This window comes from Oxyura jamaicensis, chromosome 2, assembly GCF_011077185.1.
Source record: "Oxyura jamaicensis isolate SHBP4307 breed ruddy duck chromosome 2, BPBGC_Ojam_1.0, whole genome shotgun sequence".
Taxonomy (NCBI): domain Eukaryota; kingdom Metazoa; phylum Chordata; class Aves; order Anseriformes; family Anatidae; genus Oxyura; species Oxyura jamaicensis.
Window position 1 is genome coordinate 137,194,655 of NC_048894.1, and position 19,006 is coordinate 137,213,660.

At 41.7% G+C, this 19,006-nt stretch overlaps 1 protein-coding gene across 4 annotated transcripts; it reads right to left on the reverse strand.

Annotated features, from left to right (window-relative positions):
* Positions 1–243: 243 nt before the first annotated feature.
* Positions 244–19,006, reverse strand: ANKRD46 (ankyrin repeat domain 46). Of its 4 annotated transcripts, XM_035316218.1 has the most exons (7): positions 18,895–19,006; positions 18,527–18,531; positions 18,044–18,157; positions 10,088–10,230; positions 7,987–8,329; positions 6,537–6,695; positions 244–2,297 (listed from the first exon to the last, which is right to left on the reverse strand). In XM_035316218.1, the coding sequence occupies exons 5-7, from the start codon at positions 8,295–8,297 to the stop codon at positions 2,081–2,083; spliced, it is 687 nt and encodes a 228-aa protein (XP_035172109.1). In that variant the 5' UTR covers positions 8,298–8,329; positions 10,088–10,230; positions 18,044–18,157; positions 18,527–18,531; positions 18,895–19,006; the 3' UTR covers positions 244–2,080. The 4 variants fall into 4 exon arrangements, with proteins under 4 accessions (XP_035172109.1, XP_035172112.1, XP_035172110.1 ...); XM_035316221.1 differs by lacking the exon at positions 10,088–10,230; XM_035316219.1 differs by lacking the exons at positions 18,044–18,157; positions 18,527–18,531; positions 18,895–19,006 and adding an exon at positions 13,439–13,584.

Below are 19,006 nucleotides of genomic sequence, written 5' to 3' on the forward strand. Positions count from 1 at the left end.
ATGATATGTTCGATACTTGACATCTTAGATAAGAGAGAGGCAGCGTGGTGCGAAAACAACACTGAAAATAAAGCAGGCAAAGCTAAAGAAACTATACTCTAAAACCTCATTTAGGCCAATAGTGTGCTTCCAATTCTCTGGGGCAGAAGCTCGCTGCTTCTGAAATGCTTATTATCAATGCAAACCATCAAAAAATCCTCAGTAAAATAGGATTACAACGTAATGTAATGATAAACCAAAACATATTTACTACATGTATTTATTTCTGGCATCCACCCATACTGAGAATACAATTACAAATCACACAGAGAATACACATTGAAAGTCAGCAGTCATTCAGGATACAGAGTATCGTAAACAGAAGTGTACTTATCCAGAAAAGTAACTGTATTTTAGGTACGAGTTTGTATTTCTGTTCACAAACATATGTACAGTAATAGAAATATTCAGGAGAAGAGTACGCTCTGTTTTGTTGTTGTTTATTTTAAGAGGCTTTCCAGCTGCTAGGGAAGTATTGTTTCATTAATGTCTAGCTAAAGAAATGAGATCAGGAATTATTCCGATGCAATTTAGAATGGGGCCCACGTTAGTGAAGCCCCTGTCACACAGCAAAACAAAGACAACAATCCTCTTCACTCAAACCCATACACACGAAAGAAAATCGAGCATGGTAGCAGAACAGGGAGATGTAATTACTTCTAGCAAAACTTGTTGCAGTTTATAAGTTTATAAATGTTTCATGCTATTTAGCAACAATTCTGGAGTGGTTAGGTTAAAAAAAAATAAATCATTAGTTTTGCAGAATTCAAATCCGGGGGGATTTTCAATGCAATGGCAACTAAGGGAGTTAGCTGTCTAATCAGCCTGGAAGGAGAATCTGCTTTCTTTGAAAAACCTGCAACTATTGTGTATTCTCATCCATCTGAGCCTTCATGGAAGTGTGTTTCATGTCCCTAGGTTACTTATAAACAAAAGATTTCACAGCTTAAGTACAGAATGGGATAGGATCTCATTTCCTACAATATTCCCAAATATTAACGTTTTAAATATTTTTATTCTGCATGCTCAGAAAAGACTTTGTACACGTGTACGTGATGTCTGAAAACAACTGAAATAAAAAGTAATTCTAGAAAGGAATTTTAATCAATCAAGTCCTCTCCACAAATGTGAAAATGATACAATTGCATGGTTCAATGTGGTCCTTGTGGAGGAAAAAAGGGTTATCCTTCATGACATATTTCACAAATAAAGCAGTCTTACAGAATTGGTATATACAGAGCAGAACACCTAAATCACTTTTTATCCACCCTTACAAATAAAGGTTTGCTTAGAAATATTCCAGCAAAAAGGCAAAATTTTCACCCTAGAGGCTGAAACAATTTGACTTCCAAAGCACTACAACCAGCTTTGTTCTGCAAAATCTACTTCAGACAGATATTAACAACATCAATTTAATCTGGGGACGAAACACTACACAAACCTAATAAATAAAGGAGTGAGCTATACATTAAAGACGTAATAAGGTTTGAACTATTTCTCATTCTTTTTTTAATAAACGAGCAGATGGGAAACTAGGGGGAAAGCACTAAAAGAACTACAAACATAGAGCTTATTACTGCCTATATATCAGAATGCATTATTATTTTATTCCGATTTCTAGGGGACCTTTAAGAGTATTTTTCTTTCGACTGAAGCACGCACAAGATTATGCAAGAACAGATTTACCTCTCTTCATGTGGATTACAAATCAAACTTGGTTCTGTACTAGGTTACATTTTTCATGCTCAAGAATTTAATATGCAGTATGAAAGACCCTTTCTAATCATAGTATTTTATCAACAGAGAGGATTACCTTTACATCTTGCTTGCAAGTTGAGATAAGTCAGAGGTAGGTTAGGAATGCTTTAGAATTTAGTGTTTTACTTGAAATGAATTAATTCCTCTTTCAAAGGGGTTAATGCTAAGTATAAAAGGAGAACAGTATGCACAGCTGCCACTGCCTGCACCAAGAGAAAAACTCCAAGATGTTCAAAATAAGACGACAACAGGGAAAAGAGCAGTGCGCTTCTTTTCATTTGCTTCAGTGCACCAGTTCAGGCTGATTTTCTACAAAAGGAAGCACCCCACTAACGTAGTATGCTATTCCAAGAGACAGCAGAGCAATGACAATGATCAGGAGCAGCACTCTCCAGAAGCCCAGGTCTTCCACAAACTCTTGCCATGTCGTGCGGAAACTGGAAAGAACTCCTTCCCCTTGCTGTAGGTTTGGATTAAGGAGGGAATGGCTTTCCATTGCACTACAAAGGATTAAAGTTAAAAATACATCAGAGCAAAAGAATTCACCTTTAAGTATGACAGTAATCCTACTCAGAGCAACTGAAACACTCTAAATGAAAAACTAAACCCACCTGCAGATTTACAGCATTGCCTCGGCTAAATCAAGACAAAGCAGATCAGGAAAAGACTCCTAACTCTAAACTTAAGTTAATTGAAAGGATGTTTTATTAACTGCTGTACGGAGAGAGGTACTTCCAGCAGTACGACTGCTCTGAGCTTGCAGGCTTGCCACCTAGGAGCCTTCAGAAGTCAGTCAGCAGAACTCCTGCTCAGCATGGCTTTGTAAAATTTAATGGAGCATAAGATAAAACCTCAAGGGGCACAGCTCTTGTTAATAAAAACAAATTACAATTCAAAAGTAAACTCTGCCGAACAAAATGGAAACTACGACCGGTATAACTTAGATTCTGAACGACGTGGAGATCTTTCTTATTCTCCTGCATTTTTTTTGTTAGAGGCCTCTTCTCTAGCTTAAAAGCAGAGAAAACAATCCTTTTACATAAAAAGGCAGAATCTCTCTGATTGTTGAGCTAAATTAGTATTGCTGGAGTTTGTTTGTTTTTTGCCACATGGTACTCAGCAGCTGCTCTGCTGCCTTAACATTCCACTCTCAATCCTTCAGGCCCCTTAAATCGTCAGACTAAATTAGGGACTGAAACTCTCACTTTCAAGCGAGAAAAATCAGAATGATAGATTGACCATGAATCACCATGAGAAAAAAATGCCAGTTGCTTCAAATACCGCTTGGCTCCTTGTATCCTCCTCTCCATTTCGCTGGTTTCAGGACGGGTGTATGATAGGAAACTATTTCTCTGTTGGTGTATGAGAAACTTCAATAAGAATAGGAAAATGTTCTCATCACTTGATTTCAGTTATGTAGATTTTTAGCCATCTGCACAGCCCTACTACTTCTCGCTTGAGTGAGATTGCACACACAAGTGTTTACAGGATCATGCTCTGACAAGCACAGAAAGGAAATGGTGAAACTGCCTGTGTACCCAGTGATGTCAAAGCAGAAGGTAAGCAGAAAAGAAAAACATTTTCCCCCTTCTAATTGATTTCTGTTACCATATTCCCAGGTATCTCCTACAGCAATATTAAAAGAAAACATTGCAGGGAAAACCAATTTGCAAAACAAAACTAATTGCATGAATGCTATTGGTTTTGGTGACAGTAACTGACAAATGAGTTAACAGAAAAAGGTCTCAGTTGCGAATCTCTCTTCTAAGCTTACCCTGCAAAAAAAATTCATGCTATGTCTTTTTTCTTCTTAGGAAGTACAGCCATAGATGAGTAATTAGCCTGAACTCCCAGAGCTTGCTGAAGTATTGCAGCATCACGGGCAGAAAATTTCAGAAATTGCCTATTAAACAGCTTGCCTTTTTAGCTTTTAAAATATTTACTTTGCTCTAAAGCTATTTTAGCTTGTCCATAGCTGCAGGATTTAGTCATCTTCCTTGCACATTATGATTTTCCAAGCAAAACAAAGGGTTTAACAGAAGACAGCCACTGGTGAAAACAGCGCTACTCACTCATTAAGTACTAACTAGTTAATACGTAACCACAGAAAGGTTAAATAAAGGTGCAATGTGATTTAAGTGAAAAGGTCACATGCTTGCTCATTAAATAGAAAAGGGTACAGAGAAAACATTTTGGTATTTTATATAGCAGCCCAATTAAAAGCAGTGGTATTCAAGACATTTTCTTATGACGAATTACATCTCCTTGAGAAATGGTAACGCAGCGGAGTGTGTGCCACGGAGTGCAGGTGGATGTTGCTGTTCCCGACACAACGTGGACGTTCACCTCTGGCTGCACTTGTGGGCACAGCCACAGGCACGCTGGGCTGTGCAGAGGGACAGGTCACCTGTGCTGGGCCACAGGGAGAGCTCTGCCTCCTGGCAGAGAAAATAGATTCCATTTGGGAACATACTCCGGGCCTCTGCTTCCCCATCTGCAGCAACCGTATGAGATAAGAAGCAGAAACCTTCAGTCAGAGACTGTTCTTCAAAAGTGAAGCCCAGGGTTTTCAGAAAGAGTAACTGTTATTGTCCATGGGTTCATATATAATGCAAAGCTTGGGGAGGGAGGACAGAAGTCATTCATCTAAACGAAATTTAGCTAAAATGTGGAAAAAAAAATACAAAGAGGGAGGAGTGAAACTGTGGAGGTCTGAAAAGGCAACTGCTACAAAGGCATTATTTATTTACAGAGCAAACAGCACACAAGCTCACTTGCTTTTGCTGCTGTAGGCATCTGTTATTTGTTATTCTAAATATAATATATTTCAGACATTTTAAACATGTTCACAAACAAGCTGGGTAGTGCACTGTTTATATGTCTGTGCCTCTCCCCAAGGAGAATTGCTGACTTCCTTGCCAAGCTAAACAATGTAACATTTATGAAGGTCAAATAACAGAAAGGAAGCCTCCTCCATTAAAGGGACACTATCAAATCAAAAAGTGGCATTTTAGTGGGGCTGAGCTTTGGTCCGTGTGTATTTGTGTGGCAGTCCATGTGACCAACAGCTTTCAGTAACATTTAGGAAGTTAGAAAGAATCTGCAGAACATCCAAGACGTTACACCGACGTCACTTTGACAATATGAAATTTTGGATTTCAGGGCTCAAAGCAGTGTCTGACGAGTGGGGCGACCTGATGAGTGGGAAAGAACTCCCAGTCTGCTCTCAGGGAATATTTTGCATGACTTCTGTAATTTGGTTGGTTTCAACTCTTCTGTTTGCTCCACTTAGATAACAACTCCGTCCAGATAGCTTTATTTTCCCCTGCAGTGAAGGCTACGCACGTTTTGACGCAAATGGACCAAAGCTAACAAGACAGAACTCCGTCTTTTCTGATATAAAATCCCAGCAGTTGTAATTCATCACCATTACTAGACAATATTAAAAATAATAAATTTAAATAAATTCAGTATGAGAGCAAGTATTCAAAACAATGCTGCTATCCTGTTTCAAATATATGAAAAAAAAAGCAGTACTGGAAAGTAAAGTACTGCTGCATGTTTTATCTCAGTCCCATGTTCTGTCATGTTCACTGGCAATTCAAAGGTTTCTGTGAGGGAATCAGTCTCCTTTGGAACTAGCAACACTGCCTCAACCAAATCTGAGAATGGTTTGGGTTGGAGGGGACCTTAAAGCCCACCCAGTTCCAGCCCCCTGCCATGGGCAGGGACACCTCCCACCAGCCCAGGTTGCCCAAAGCCCCATCCAGCCTGGCCTTCAGCACCTCCAGGGATGGGGCATCCACAGCTTCTCTGGGCAGCCTGTGCCAGGGCCTCACCACCCTCTGAGTGAAGAATTTCTTACTTATATCTAATCTAAATCTCCCCTCTCTTAGTTAAAAGCCATTCCCCCTTGTCCTATCACTATCTACTTGAGTAAAAAGTCTCTCTCCATCGTTTTTAAAAGCCCTCTTTTAAGTACTGAAAGGCCACAAGGAGGTCTCCCTGGAGCATTCTCTCACTTCTTAGTATCACTAAGATGTTACTTTTTCTGCCAGAATCATTTGTGAAAATTTTAATTTAGCACAGTCCCACAAACAGACCTTTAGGAATTTGTTAGTAACTTCGCCTAAAAGCCCCATACTTTCCCTGAAACTTAGCAGTTTTCCTTAAAACCTTACCTCTTCCTTACCTCTTTGCCCACCACAAAATTCTTATTTTATTCTCCATCTTTTCCAAAACTACTACCAACAGCTATTTCATAAATAGCACCATATCAAACCGTTTATTCAAGTTCAGATAGATGAAAAATCTGCTGTCCTTCCTTGGCATTGAGAATCCACCTTTACTGAAAGCATGTTAGGCCAGCGTGTGATACTGGCATCACGCTTCACCCCATTTTCCCTTTGGCTTCACGATAAATGGTAGAGTATATACATATTTTGAGTCTGTAACAGAAAATGAGTTATTTTTAAAAAAATCCACCATAAAATAAGAATTTCAATTATAAAAAGTCCCTTTTCCCCCCTTACACTTGTTCTACCTCAAGAAATTTTTCTGAATTCTAAGATCTGATTTTGATTTGGTCTGATAATACCAGGTCAGATTTGGTATTCCCTGCTTTGAGGAACAAACAAGCAAGCCGAATCATAAAAGTCTAAGAGCAATGAGCACATTAGTAAAGATATATTATACACATACATCATTTCCCCCAGTAATTCTTTTTGTTTTGTAAATACCTTTCACTTTCAGCAGTCTGCATCGTTTCCAGCTTTGAGTGAGCTCCTCTGTTGAATCCCTTCACCTCTTGCTCCTCTAAAGATTCCAGCAGTCTAATTACATCTTTATTTACACCCCTTCGTTTTGCAAGAACGAGCGGTGTTGCACCTTGGTGATTGCTAAAGCAATGCCACAAATGGGCACGAGAAGAAAAGAAAATCTTAAAACAGGAATTTTGTAGCAAGATAACATAACACACACTGTAAAATTTACTACCCAGAACTATTTTCTGTCATTCCCATCTATAAAAGTTATACCATAATTGACTGTAGAAGAATATCAGGATATTTGGGTTTAAATAGCACAAGTCCTTTTCCTCCAAATAAAATCAAAATTCCTACTACTCTAATTTAATTGGAATCTCTGGGTATTGTAACAAAAAGTGTGGATTTATGGCAATGTTGGAGATTAAGCTTGATTTCAAGAAGGAATTGTGCAATCTGTTTCTACATAGTTCCTTTTTCCATGTGGGTATGAGGACATGAGGCAAAAATGAAATAAAATACAGATGGTCCCTCTGCTGCTTTTAAATACCGACTGGGACCAGAGCTGCATTCAGACTAGGGATTTTCACCAGAGTTGCTCGAAGCAAGAAAAAAAGCAAAACACAACCCATGAAGAATCTGGTCTGCCAATAACTAGTTTTGCTGACTTGAAATCATTAACAAGGGACAAGTGAAAAGGGAACAGATAAAAAAACCTCAAAGGTTCTGAAGTTTCAAAAACTTTTTTGCATGCACTGTAAATAAGCAGAAAGTTCCACAAACAAAATAATTCAGTTAGTGCAGTGTAACAGCTAGCTCTTTTGTAGCTTGAGAGCTTGCATCTGAGCACTGGCATCTGACAGCTGCTGGAAGCCAGAAGGGAAGAAAATACAATATTTAAAAGAACAATATTTAAAAGAAGGGTTGAATCACACATTTTGAGGGAGGGGGAAACCACTGAAAGGAAGCATTGTCACCGAAGGGGTATGGGAATGAAGTGGTACACATATACCGTATTTTCTTTGTCTTATACAGTGCAGCAGTTGAAAAAATAGAACTGCGGCGGAGAAAATTCTTTTCAAGTAGTGAATGTGATTTTCTTCCTTGGTGCCAACCACCCACACCTGGCTGTCTGGCCAAACCAGGATAGCAATGTCATCACTGAGTCAGAATTAGACACAGCAGCCCACACCAGCAGCTGCTATTTTTATTTGCTTTGCTTGTTGCGCTTGGCCAGCAGAAGTGGCCTCTCATTGTTTTCCTGCGTTTTTATTCTGTGTTTTCGTTAAGCGATACCGTACAAAAATTGAATTGCAGTGCATATAGCATTGCAACAACAGCAGTTTTGTACGCAACGCTTTGGGAACAGAACACATATATTATAAAATATGTGCTGCTAAAAAGAAAAAAGAAAAAGGCAACTTACCAAATATCAATTTTAAGTCCGTTAGAAACTAGGAACTGGATGGTATCCACATGCCCACAGAGGTGAAGGGCTGTGTTACCTTGGTAATCGGTGGCTAGTAGGTCAGCGCCGAATTTGTGCAGGAGCTGACAGATGTCTACATTTCCTCTGGCTGCAGCAAGGTGCAGGCCAGTTCGGCCCCGGCTGTCACGAATGTTTGGGTCAAAACCACTCTCTAGCAGGCGTCTGGAATAGTTAAAATCTCCATCAATGCAAGCCTGCAGCAGTGGCACGTTTGTCTGGGAAGAGTCGTTGACGAAAACGTAGGACATTGTTCTGATTCTCTCTGAAGCAGATAACAAACCTGCAAGAACAAGTGGGAGAAGTGTCGGTGCAGCCAGGCAACTAAATACAAAGCATATATTTGGAAGATTTCTCAGGTAAGTGAGTAACTTTCACCTAGGAAGAGATGGCAGGTAGCAGAATTGATATTAAAGTATCAAACACCGTAGATCAGAACTGAGAGAAGGCAGACGAACCACCTTTCATCAACTGGGAGGCTACAAACAATTCAATTAGCAGACATAGTGACACTAATTGCAATTGTTACTAGCTGTAAACAAAGCTTCTCCAGTGGAACTTCCACCATCTGAACCCGTGCTTTGACACACAGTACAACCAGCTGCTGAAAATGCTTGGCAAAATGAAAACTAATTCCTTCATGCTGCAAGAAATGTCTTTTTCAGAGCATTATTTTTATAGAGCCATAGATACTCCTGTCTCGTCAGTAGGTTTTGTAAGCGGTGGGGACCAAGGAAAACTGGGTGCAAGAAGTGAAAATGTCCACCAGGAAGTGGAAACTGAAAATGAGTACAAGGCAATAACAAAGCCAAGTGGAGCTATTGGGCGTTCAGCTGGAACCCCACCACGGAGAAGCACAAATGCAGTTTCTCTGGATTAATATTACCTAAAAGATTAATTCCTTTACCGTATCAGGAAGATGAATGTCATTTCAGAATGCATTTATTGACATGTTATGAAACACGACTTACGATTTGCAGAAGAGCATTTTAAGGATGATTCAAGCAATGAGGGTATGATGACACTGTGGATTTAGGGGACACAGAAAAGAGGACTTGAAAACAATAAGGCAAAGAGAAAGGAATGACTATGCAAGAGGGTGGTAACATTGTGCATGAGGCAACAGTAATAAAAAATTAAAATCTGTAGGAGGCTGGACAGCAAAGCTTCACATTGCCTCTAAGAAGAGGGGAAGAAATCCTATAAACTACTGAAAATCCTTAGAAGAAATCTCCATACAGCCACCACACAGTTCAAGAGACAGGGAGGAAAAGCAATTTTACTAGATAACCTTTGAATGGAAAATGAAATTTCACATGAAATACGATCTCCCACTTGACCCAGGCTGGCATTTTGGGTTAAGGGTGCAGCAGCATTCTGACCAGCAGCATGAGCCTCTTACAAGGCCGCTATACGCAGATTCACATTTTCTCATCTGTATCAGGTCTCCTGCCACACCAGTGCACTCATTCAGCTATGAGAACGGAAACATGGCCAGTAGCCAAAGAATTCGATGTAAAACCTCGCTTTTATTTTCTTTTAAAGTTTATAAAGTCTGTATTTTACAGCTCTTCCCCCATGTTTTAGATCAAATTCAAGATCAGAGCACCTAGAGGAGTCATTCCACATTTATACAACTGGTCCGATTAACAGTTTGGAGGCTGGCAGGGTTAATAATTTACATTTAACCTTTCATAGCCTGTATTTCCTATCTGGACAAACTCTGCTACATGTATCAACACCGCCCAGTTTCCCTGTGCAGGAATGCACAACTTTTTTTTTTCTATCTTGGACACAGAAGAGATGGGAATTAACTTCGATGTCCTGGTATCTGTATAAGGAATGATTTTAGACAGAATGCATCCCCCTAGGCTCTAAGCGTGTTTCTGAGCGTGTGGTGGCATATCACTGGCCCAAGCACCCTTTCCCACAACCATCTCCAATAGCAAAAGTTCACCTACACAGCATAAAACATTTCACGTGTTATTTTGGACACACACAGACTTCTTACAGGCCGGCACAGAAAGAAGGGACAACATACCCGTATGTTCAACAAGTATGTTACAAAACCTCGGCTGTTGCAAAGCTAGGATTCCCACTTGGCAGCAATTTCAATTTTCTCACCCCCTTTCTACCCAAATCATAAATGAGAATGCTTCTTCAACTCGGGTAGTCCTGTCCTCGCTGAGAAAAACGTCAGGCCCAACTCTGGTATGATGTGTTTGACACCTTTACATTCTGCACTTCGTCTTCCCTAAAGCAGCCGAAGCATAAATTACTTTGAAACCTCCAACGCTCACGCACAGTAAGAGCACAAAACCCTCCTTGTACTTGATAAAAGGACCGTGGCTTGCTTATGAAGTGGTATTTGAGTGCTTAATCCTGCTTAATAATAAGAAAGGCCTAGCATAAATCAACAGCAGAGTACTATCCTGGAAGAAAAGCATGTTATTTGAGAAACTCGATGGCACGCTCTGTTAAATGTAAACTTATGTTTACGTTTCCGTACCAGATGTGTGGGCCTGGTAAAGCCTTGCAGAATTTCCTGGCGCTTCACATACAACGGGGAAGGAACACCAGCTGACAGCAGCAGAACAAACCTGCACCACGTTGTCTTCTCGGGAGAGGAAGCACGAAGACTAACAGGTATCATAAAGTGTCACTGAAAATATTTCCGATTCAGAATTTGTCATCACTGAAACGTTTCAGAATTCATCACTGAAGTGCACGAGACTAAAGCAAAACCTCAGTAACTTACAGTAAGAAAGAATTCTAAAACAACAACAAATCCTCCTTCCTAGTGCTTGGAGACTGCGGACTCAACGCATTGACAAGAAGTTGGTACCATGTGGGCTGATTTGGCTTTGTGACCAAAAAAGGTTTTTGTACGAACACGATGCGATTTTCCACATGGCTACCTAATATCTATGCCAGATATGAGCTGCACACGAAGATGAACTATACCATCTCTAAAATGCCAGTCCCCAAATAACGTATTCCTGCCTCAAGTGTAATCCAATTTTGCAAGATTTCTAACAAGACTCAGAAAAAAAAATTACAATGGTCGACTTAATTAGAAATTTCTGAACAAGCAAACTGATTGCATTTCAATCCCCAGTACGTATAAAAACGTTATTATTGCAATGAATATCTAATTAAGTGTATTTAGAAAAAAAATAATGCAAGGCATCCCATCCATTCTCTTTCCATTGCTTCTGAAGGTGAGGCAGAAACAAGCCTGCAGCGCCCCAGAAGCTGGTACGCCTACCATCAGGCACTGATGGCACAAAGGGCCTCGTGCTACTCGGTAACGAGATGCTAAAGCATCGCAAAACGCGTCCTGAACAGCCCTACAGATTACTGCTGCTGGAGTTAAATTAATTTGGCTCAATAAAGGACTGCTCCTAAAAACGCAGCGCTATCTTCTGAACACGAACCCTTCGCGCTGCACTCTTAGAAAAAGAAAAGTTTCCCTGTTAATAACTTGTCACCGTGACAGCAAATTGGCTTTGAGAAAAAAATCAAGTATGCTCTCCCAAGCAAGAAGAATTCCTGTTAGGAAAGCGTAATATAAGAATACATTTTCCCTCAATTTACACAGCGTGGATATTGCCTGAGCACACTATAGCTTTATTAATAATTTGAGAAATGTTGCAGTAAGCCACTTCTTCAATGATACATGCAGCTGAGTACAGGCTGAGAAAATCAAACCGTTCTGTTTCCAAAAGGAATGCTTGTATTAAGTGATTATGTGATAATATTCCGCTTTTATCTATTAAAAGTCAGCTGCCTACCATGTAGAGCTGTAATACACACTAATGCACTGTCTAACACGCTCAGACCTGCGGAAGCCAAAGCCAGGAGTCATCCTGAAGAATTCAAAACCTAGAGCTAGAGGCAAGTTGTGTTACTGCCTCAAGTACCCCTCAGTTTGCACTGACCGTGACCAAGTCACCAAAGAGCTCCTGGAAAAGGAGCCAGACTGCTTATGAGACAGACTGACTAACGGGAGCGGAGTCTCTCCAGCACAGAAATATTAATGGGCCTGATGAGCTGCAGCTCACCCCACAGTCACTGCTCCACGATTTACCAGTTCTGCAAAATGACGGGATTTCCAAGAACGTTCAGAAAAGCTGACGTAATGGTGCCTGTTTTAAATGAACGCCGTGGATCGATGGCACACCATCAGATCACCCAACAGTTGAGACGTCCCAATATCGAGAGACACGCTGACATCGAGAACCCAAACATCAGTAAGATGTCCTCCTGAGGAACTGCCACTAACAATAAATGGAAACTTAAAACTAAATCAGGGACCAAACCCACCTCCCCCACCCCCTGCCTCAGCAAAACACAGCACGCAACCTGCATTCGCCAGCTCCCTGATGCAGACAGCTTCCTCTTTTTGTAATACATTTGTAGAGTACTCCAGGGGCAGCGGCTTGCTGAGCTCTTCCTCTTGTTTTTATATGAATGAGAAGTGGCCCAGCTTGAGGGCTTTGCTTAAACTGCAAGCCCATACTCTCTGAAGGCCAAGTTTCCGCTCAAATAGAACAGTAACCTTAAAAGTTGCACAAACATTAACCGGCTTTGGGGATTCTTGGTAACATTTTTAGAAAGATGTAATTTAATCAGAACAACACCAACCTCGCGTGCATGTCCTCTGAACAGCTTGTGTATCCCAACGAACTGCAAGCCCAACAATATTATTCTATTTTCTGGGTAGGCTGAGGGAGAAAATCTTTTGGTAAGCTTTCATGCACACCTGTCTTTACATGGAGGCTAAGAGAGAAGTCACTTAACTGAACTAACGCTATATGTAGTAAAAAAATCATCTGATCAATCACCATCACTTTTTAAGAAGGGCCACTGCTATCTATATCAAGCTCTACCAACAGCTCTGTATCTTCTCCTAAAAATCTTCAGCTATTCAGTCCAAGAAGTGGGTCAGGGTTTTATTTCCCCACTAATAGGGACCTGCAGAGCAGATTCAGTCCAGCGTTGTGCTGCTTTACTCACAGCTGTATTCTGTAGCGTCTTCCCTTCTTTAGTTATTTTATCAAGAGTTCCTACACTTAAGGCATCACAGCAGGCTCTTAAGACCTACCTCTCCTTTTTATCTTTCTAGCCAGGGTACGTGGTAATGTGAGAAAACAATGGAAAAAAAATAGAATTATTGCTTTTGTACGGATCAGTAGATAATGGCATTAAAACCCGAGAACTTGGCTCATCATCGTACAGTATGTCAGCATTAAAAGCTAAAGAATAAACAAGAGCTCCAATGCCAACTCAGGGCTGTAAAATGTCTCCCTCGGTAACACAGAACATTCATTGTGTATCAATGTACACGGAATAAGGGAGCGATAGGAAAGAGATCATTCTTTTCAAACACCTTTATTGACAAGCAGAGTCACAAATGTCTTTTCCTTTCTGGACTCAACTGGCAATTCAATTGCATTACACGTCTCAGTGCACTTCTATCAAATGTGCAGTGAAGTATTTCTGGACCTTGCTTGTTTTTTATCTTCCGTGGAAGAACTATTCAGGTAGAAAGGAAACCCACAGTAGTTAGGAACAGATGTTCTGTAACTTTAATACCCCACAACCACTTCATGTGAATCAATAAGGTAACTTCAGTATTTCCTTGACCGCTGTGGTCGGTGCGGATACGCCTGCTTTTATAGGAAGTTACTGAATCCCTCACTTTGGTCATAATCATCAACTTCTTCACAAACCTTTATTCAAATCCCTTCTTTGCTTCTGCTGGGAACGTGTAGGGTGCTAGCATATGTCAATCAAGAATATCTTAAAATTCATTGCAGTTTTTTGTTTTATTTTAAACAAACTAGAGAGAATTTGTTCCACTCCGACCAAAGTTTACATTTGTTGCAGATCTTGAAAGAGTCTTCTGGAACAGGAGGCAGCTCTGACTGAGCACACCAGTTATCCACGGGCCAGCTGCAAGCTGCCGATGTACGCGCACCGCTTTTACTAGAAGAATACCGCCACCATGTGGACCGACAGATTCTTCTTTAACTGAAGTAAACGATACGATAATTCTAGACTAGTTTTTCTAGATTTTATGGCGTTTTCTAATTTCCTGAGAAGGAAATCAGAATCACAGAAAAGCTGAGGCTGGCAGGGACCTCTGGAGGCCAACTGGTCAGCTCCCCCGCACGCGCTGGGACACCCAGAGCTGGCTGCCCAGGACCACGTCCAGGTGGCTTCTGAAGAGACGGAAAAGAAACGATGGAAGGCCTGAAAACTTGATTAAAAAAAATAATTCTGAAATCCAAACTGTTGTTCCTGTGTCACACAGACAGCAATCTTTGTTTAAGCACTGATCCTGTATTAGTGAAATGAGGACTTCAGCACGTCTTGAGTTCCAAAGATTGTTTTGGTTTTTTTCCTGCATTTATGCCTGTTCCATGAAGAAAAACGTCTAGTCCTTACACAGACAAACAGTAACTCTGATAACGACGGGTTTGACAGGTGCACTGAAATGGGAAACCTCCCGCCCCCAGCAGGAATTGTCAGAAGCCACAGCTTAATCAGCTTTATTCCAGCAACAAAGCAAACTGACAATCGAGAAGCTGCCAGTAAGCCACCTAGCACGATACAGCCTATATTCTTTTATGTCTTATAATGTGTACATTAGCAATATATGGCCTTGGAAGACATGGCCTCTGTAACGCATGCATCATCAAATCCATCTTAATGGCTAGTGAACAGAAGTGGGTCACTTTAAGGAGCAGAAGTCTCCTAACTTTGTACATCATGTATTTGTAACAGATTATTTGAATCTGCTTTTCAAATACTATATTGTGCTGCTTGTTCTTTACAGCTTATATTTTTGCATCAGCAACTAATAGCGGTGACAAACCCAGTTGCTGTCAGACACGCAACTCCTGCTATGACTCTGGACACTGGTATTTCTGCTTAGAATTGTCAAGCTCACACAGTAAATCCAGAAACCAGTTTATCAAACCTAAATTGTTCACTGATGTATTTACTTATTCCAATTATTCTAAATCTCCATCCATACAGTATGATTTTTTACTAGGTACTTTCTGAGACGGGGGACAGAGGCTGTGGAAGTGCACACAGCTTTGAGGTGAACCACAGATTAACGCAATCACATGAAAAGATTTTCAGTTCTGCTCTTTACATGTTTTCCAATAATAGTTACTATTTGATTTACCTTTCTGACTGCATGTTTTATTGGTACATTTTAATGGAACCATTTATCACAATTACAAAATATTGCTCTTCACTGAAAGCCCAGGATTTCATAGAGGGCTCAGGATTTTTTTTACCCTATTTGAATCGCCCTGCATACCTGCACTGAATTTCCTGTGCTCTGATATTGCCTACTTACTCAGTTTTACAGGGTCCACCTGCAGTTTTTCACAGTTGACCTTATCTTTACTGCTCCTGTTATCAGCAAACACTATCACCTTGGTGCTCACTGACTTTTCTATGCTAATGGTTCAGAGCCCAGAGTGGAACCCCGCAGAACTAAACCCCTTCCACTGAAGACTGATCATAAATTCATAAAAATGCCCACCTGCATCCAGCCCACCCAGCACTCTGCTTTCAACAGAGCACCCAGAGAAGCCTCTTGGGGAGAGGCTCCTCCAAGAAGCTTTTTCCTGAGTGGCAGCTGCCACTTTGGTGATGAGTTCAGCACCACGTAAACTCAGTGCAGATTATTCTGCTCGAGGCATCAGCTTACCTTTATGCACGGTGAAGCTCACGTGTCCCCCTTCTGCTCCCTTCCTTGGTTCGGCAGTTTATTTTTGCCCCTTTTAAGTTTTTCAACCCAACCATTTCTGCATATAAGAGACCTTTGTTGTGCTCTAAGTGACTACTGTCCTCAAAAGTTTCTGACAAAATTTTTTTGAATGGTTCCAGAAAATCCCAGTAACATTTAAAGCCCATCACCTGCATCTCCAGTGCTACTCAGTACTCCATACTGCAAGCTGACTAGCCTTAAACAGATCAGACCTCTAAAAATGCGTCTGCACTCAAGCAAAACCACCCCCTAACAAATGAGGGCACAGCAAGGATGGGTATACACCTCTTTCTGCACTACTCTGGTGAAGAAGAAAGGCAAGAATTTTGCACCATCCATGGGAAAACAATGAACCAGAAGCCTTTCCTGAAACCTGCCGCTGCCCTTTCTCTGTCCCCACCCATTATGCTGATCTGATGCTGTAAGAGGTCTTGAGCACACTGGGGAATATAAAACCATCAATGCACATTAAAACATTCATCCCTTCAAGTTTATGTTATAAAATTCTAGTGATGCAGCTGTGTTAACTGGAGGCGAGAAATTTGTTGAGCTGGTGTTTCCACAGCTCTGTTCCACTTCAGATTCTGGTTTTAATTATACAGCTACGCTGCTTTTCCAAGTGGCATTTCTTTCTTTTACTCTGTTGATAACATTTCAAATGACTAAGCCCTACAGTACAGATATGGCTTCTGTGAGGTACTGCTGGAGGTCAGAGTCAAACCTTTCCCCACCTACTTAGAAAACATCACCTTTCGTAAAAGCAAATGAAAACCAGCCGGAACTTTTCAGTATTCCACATACTTAGTGAGTATCGTTAAACAGTAAAGCAAACCTGAGCGCTTCAGTATTTGTGATCTCTGACACCAACATCTGACACCAGCAACTGCAGTTTGGTGTAACGGGCACGTGCACCCAAGGCAAGCTTCTCAGCTGGTCACCTACAGTGACAGCACGCTATGAACGGTCTCCACACAAAGCGGACTGCATCAGGGATCCTGTATTTCATGAAACGCGTACAGACAAACGCCCTCTGAAATACTTTATGTCCACATTAACTGACACATCTGGAAGCGGAGCACAGGTGAGACCATGGGGGAGACAACCAACACGCTGACGGGAAGAAAAAACAGCCCTCAAAATTCCAACACACTCGAATCCTTACAATAGGCCCTAGTATTGCAGCCCGTGGATAACTAGGTATCACAGCTCCTTGGCTGCAGATGAGGACTTTAAGGACACGTGTATTCAGCAATTAACTGCACCAGATTAGAAACGTGGAATGCAGTCAACTTAAGGCATCACTTGGAATCCCTCTCTCTTGCTGATGAGGCAGCTCTAAATGCAGGATACCAAAACCTGCTGAGAGGAAACCTATCACTAAGCACAGATCAGAACCAATTTTTGTAGTCCCCTCTTGCAGAGGCAAACTAGTGCTCCTCGGGAAGGAAGACAGCAGATGCAGATACCATGCTTCAGGCTCTGACTCATCTCACCTTACTTTCCAATACCATCTTCAGAAAGAGGGCAATTAGCCTGTGTCATTCTTAAGCTCAATTTATTCCCTTCACCGTGTTTCCCTTGACGTTTCAATAAAAAGCAAAAAAGATCCCTGTTCTGCAAAGATAAAGAGGCCAAATACTTCTTTCAATAGACTCTTCCTTTCCCTGTCTGTCCTAGGCTCATTTTCCTGTACCTGTTCCACTTCACCTGTTTACGTGTGACCAATTAACATTATACGAAGCATTCTGGCATTTTGTTCACAGATAATAGTAACTTACTTTTCTGGTTCACCTCAGGTCTACATTTGCTTTTTTCACAATCATGAATTTTGAAACTACTCAACACATATTTTGGATGTGTGTTGCTTTAAAACAGCAAGAATTTCTCTGTAAATTGTGTTTGCAACTGCAAAACCTTGTCCTTTAAATTAATGCATTTTATTTAAGTTAGTATTACACTTAATTCATCCTCTAGTTCCTAAGATCATCCATTTTTTCCTGTATAGTAGTTAATCTCTTCTATATTGCCAGCGCCTCCCAGCTTGTTCATCACTATCAAATTTAAGCAGTAAGCTTTAATTGTTAGATCAACATCTTTATTAAGTATTTAGTAAGACTGGCCTCAAGATGAATCTTCAAATGACGTATTTTATAATCTCCTTTTATACCCAGCCTCGATGGTTTTCTTCCCAATGTTACTCACCACAACTTGTCTCTAGTTACTTCCTCATCCTCTTTTTAATTTTGGAGTTATCCCTATCTTTTCAGCACAAGAACAATTTCCTGTGCAGCAGCTGATCAAAAACTTTGCTGCTGTCTAGGAAAAAAAAAAAAAAAAAAAAAAAAAAAAAGAGAGAGAGAACTACTTAATTTCCCTTAAAAACAGTAATTACTTCATCGAAGAGAATCTGAGGCTAGCTAACAAAAAACACTTCTGGCAGAAATATGTTACCTTTTGATTTCATTTATCATAGGATCATTACGGTTGGAGGAGGCCTCCAAGATCACCTGGTCCAACCATCCCCCTACCACCAGTGTCACCCACTGAACCATGTCCCTAAGCACCACGTCCAACCTTGCCTTGAACACCCCCAGGGACAGTGACTCCACCACCTCCCTGGGCAACCCGTCCCAGTGCCTGACTGCTCTTTCTGAGAAGAAACATCTCCTAAAGTCCAACCTGAACCTCCCCTGGCACAACTTGAGGCCATACCCTCTAGTCCTATTGCGAGTTACCTGTGAGAAGAGGCCGACCCCCAGCTCCCCACACCTTCCTTTCAGGCAGTTGCAGAGAGCAATAAAGGTCTCCCTCGAGCGTCCCCTCCCCAGACTGCACAACCCCAGCTCCCCCCAGCCACCCCTCACAGCCCCTGTGCTCCAGCCCCTCCATTCCCATGGCATCCGCCTCCTTCCGAGGGTCCCCTCCCCACCGCCCAGCTCGGCGGATCCCGCCCCGGACAGACCCACGGACACCGCTCATCCCCTGCCAGCCCGACCGACGGACGCGGCCCCTCTCCCCCCCCCCCCCAGGCCCCTCCGCAGCCGCCTCGCTACCTGCCAGCCGCCGGCCGCTCCTCGGCACGCAGCGGGGGCGGCGGAGGGGACGCGGGCGGCCCCTGCCGGGCGGAGGCCGCCGCCGGGGCTGCAGCGGGAAATGGCGGCCGTG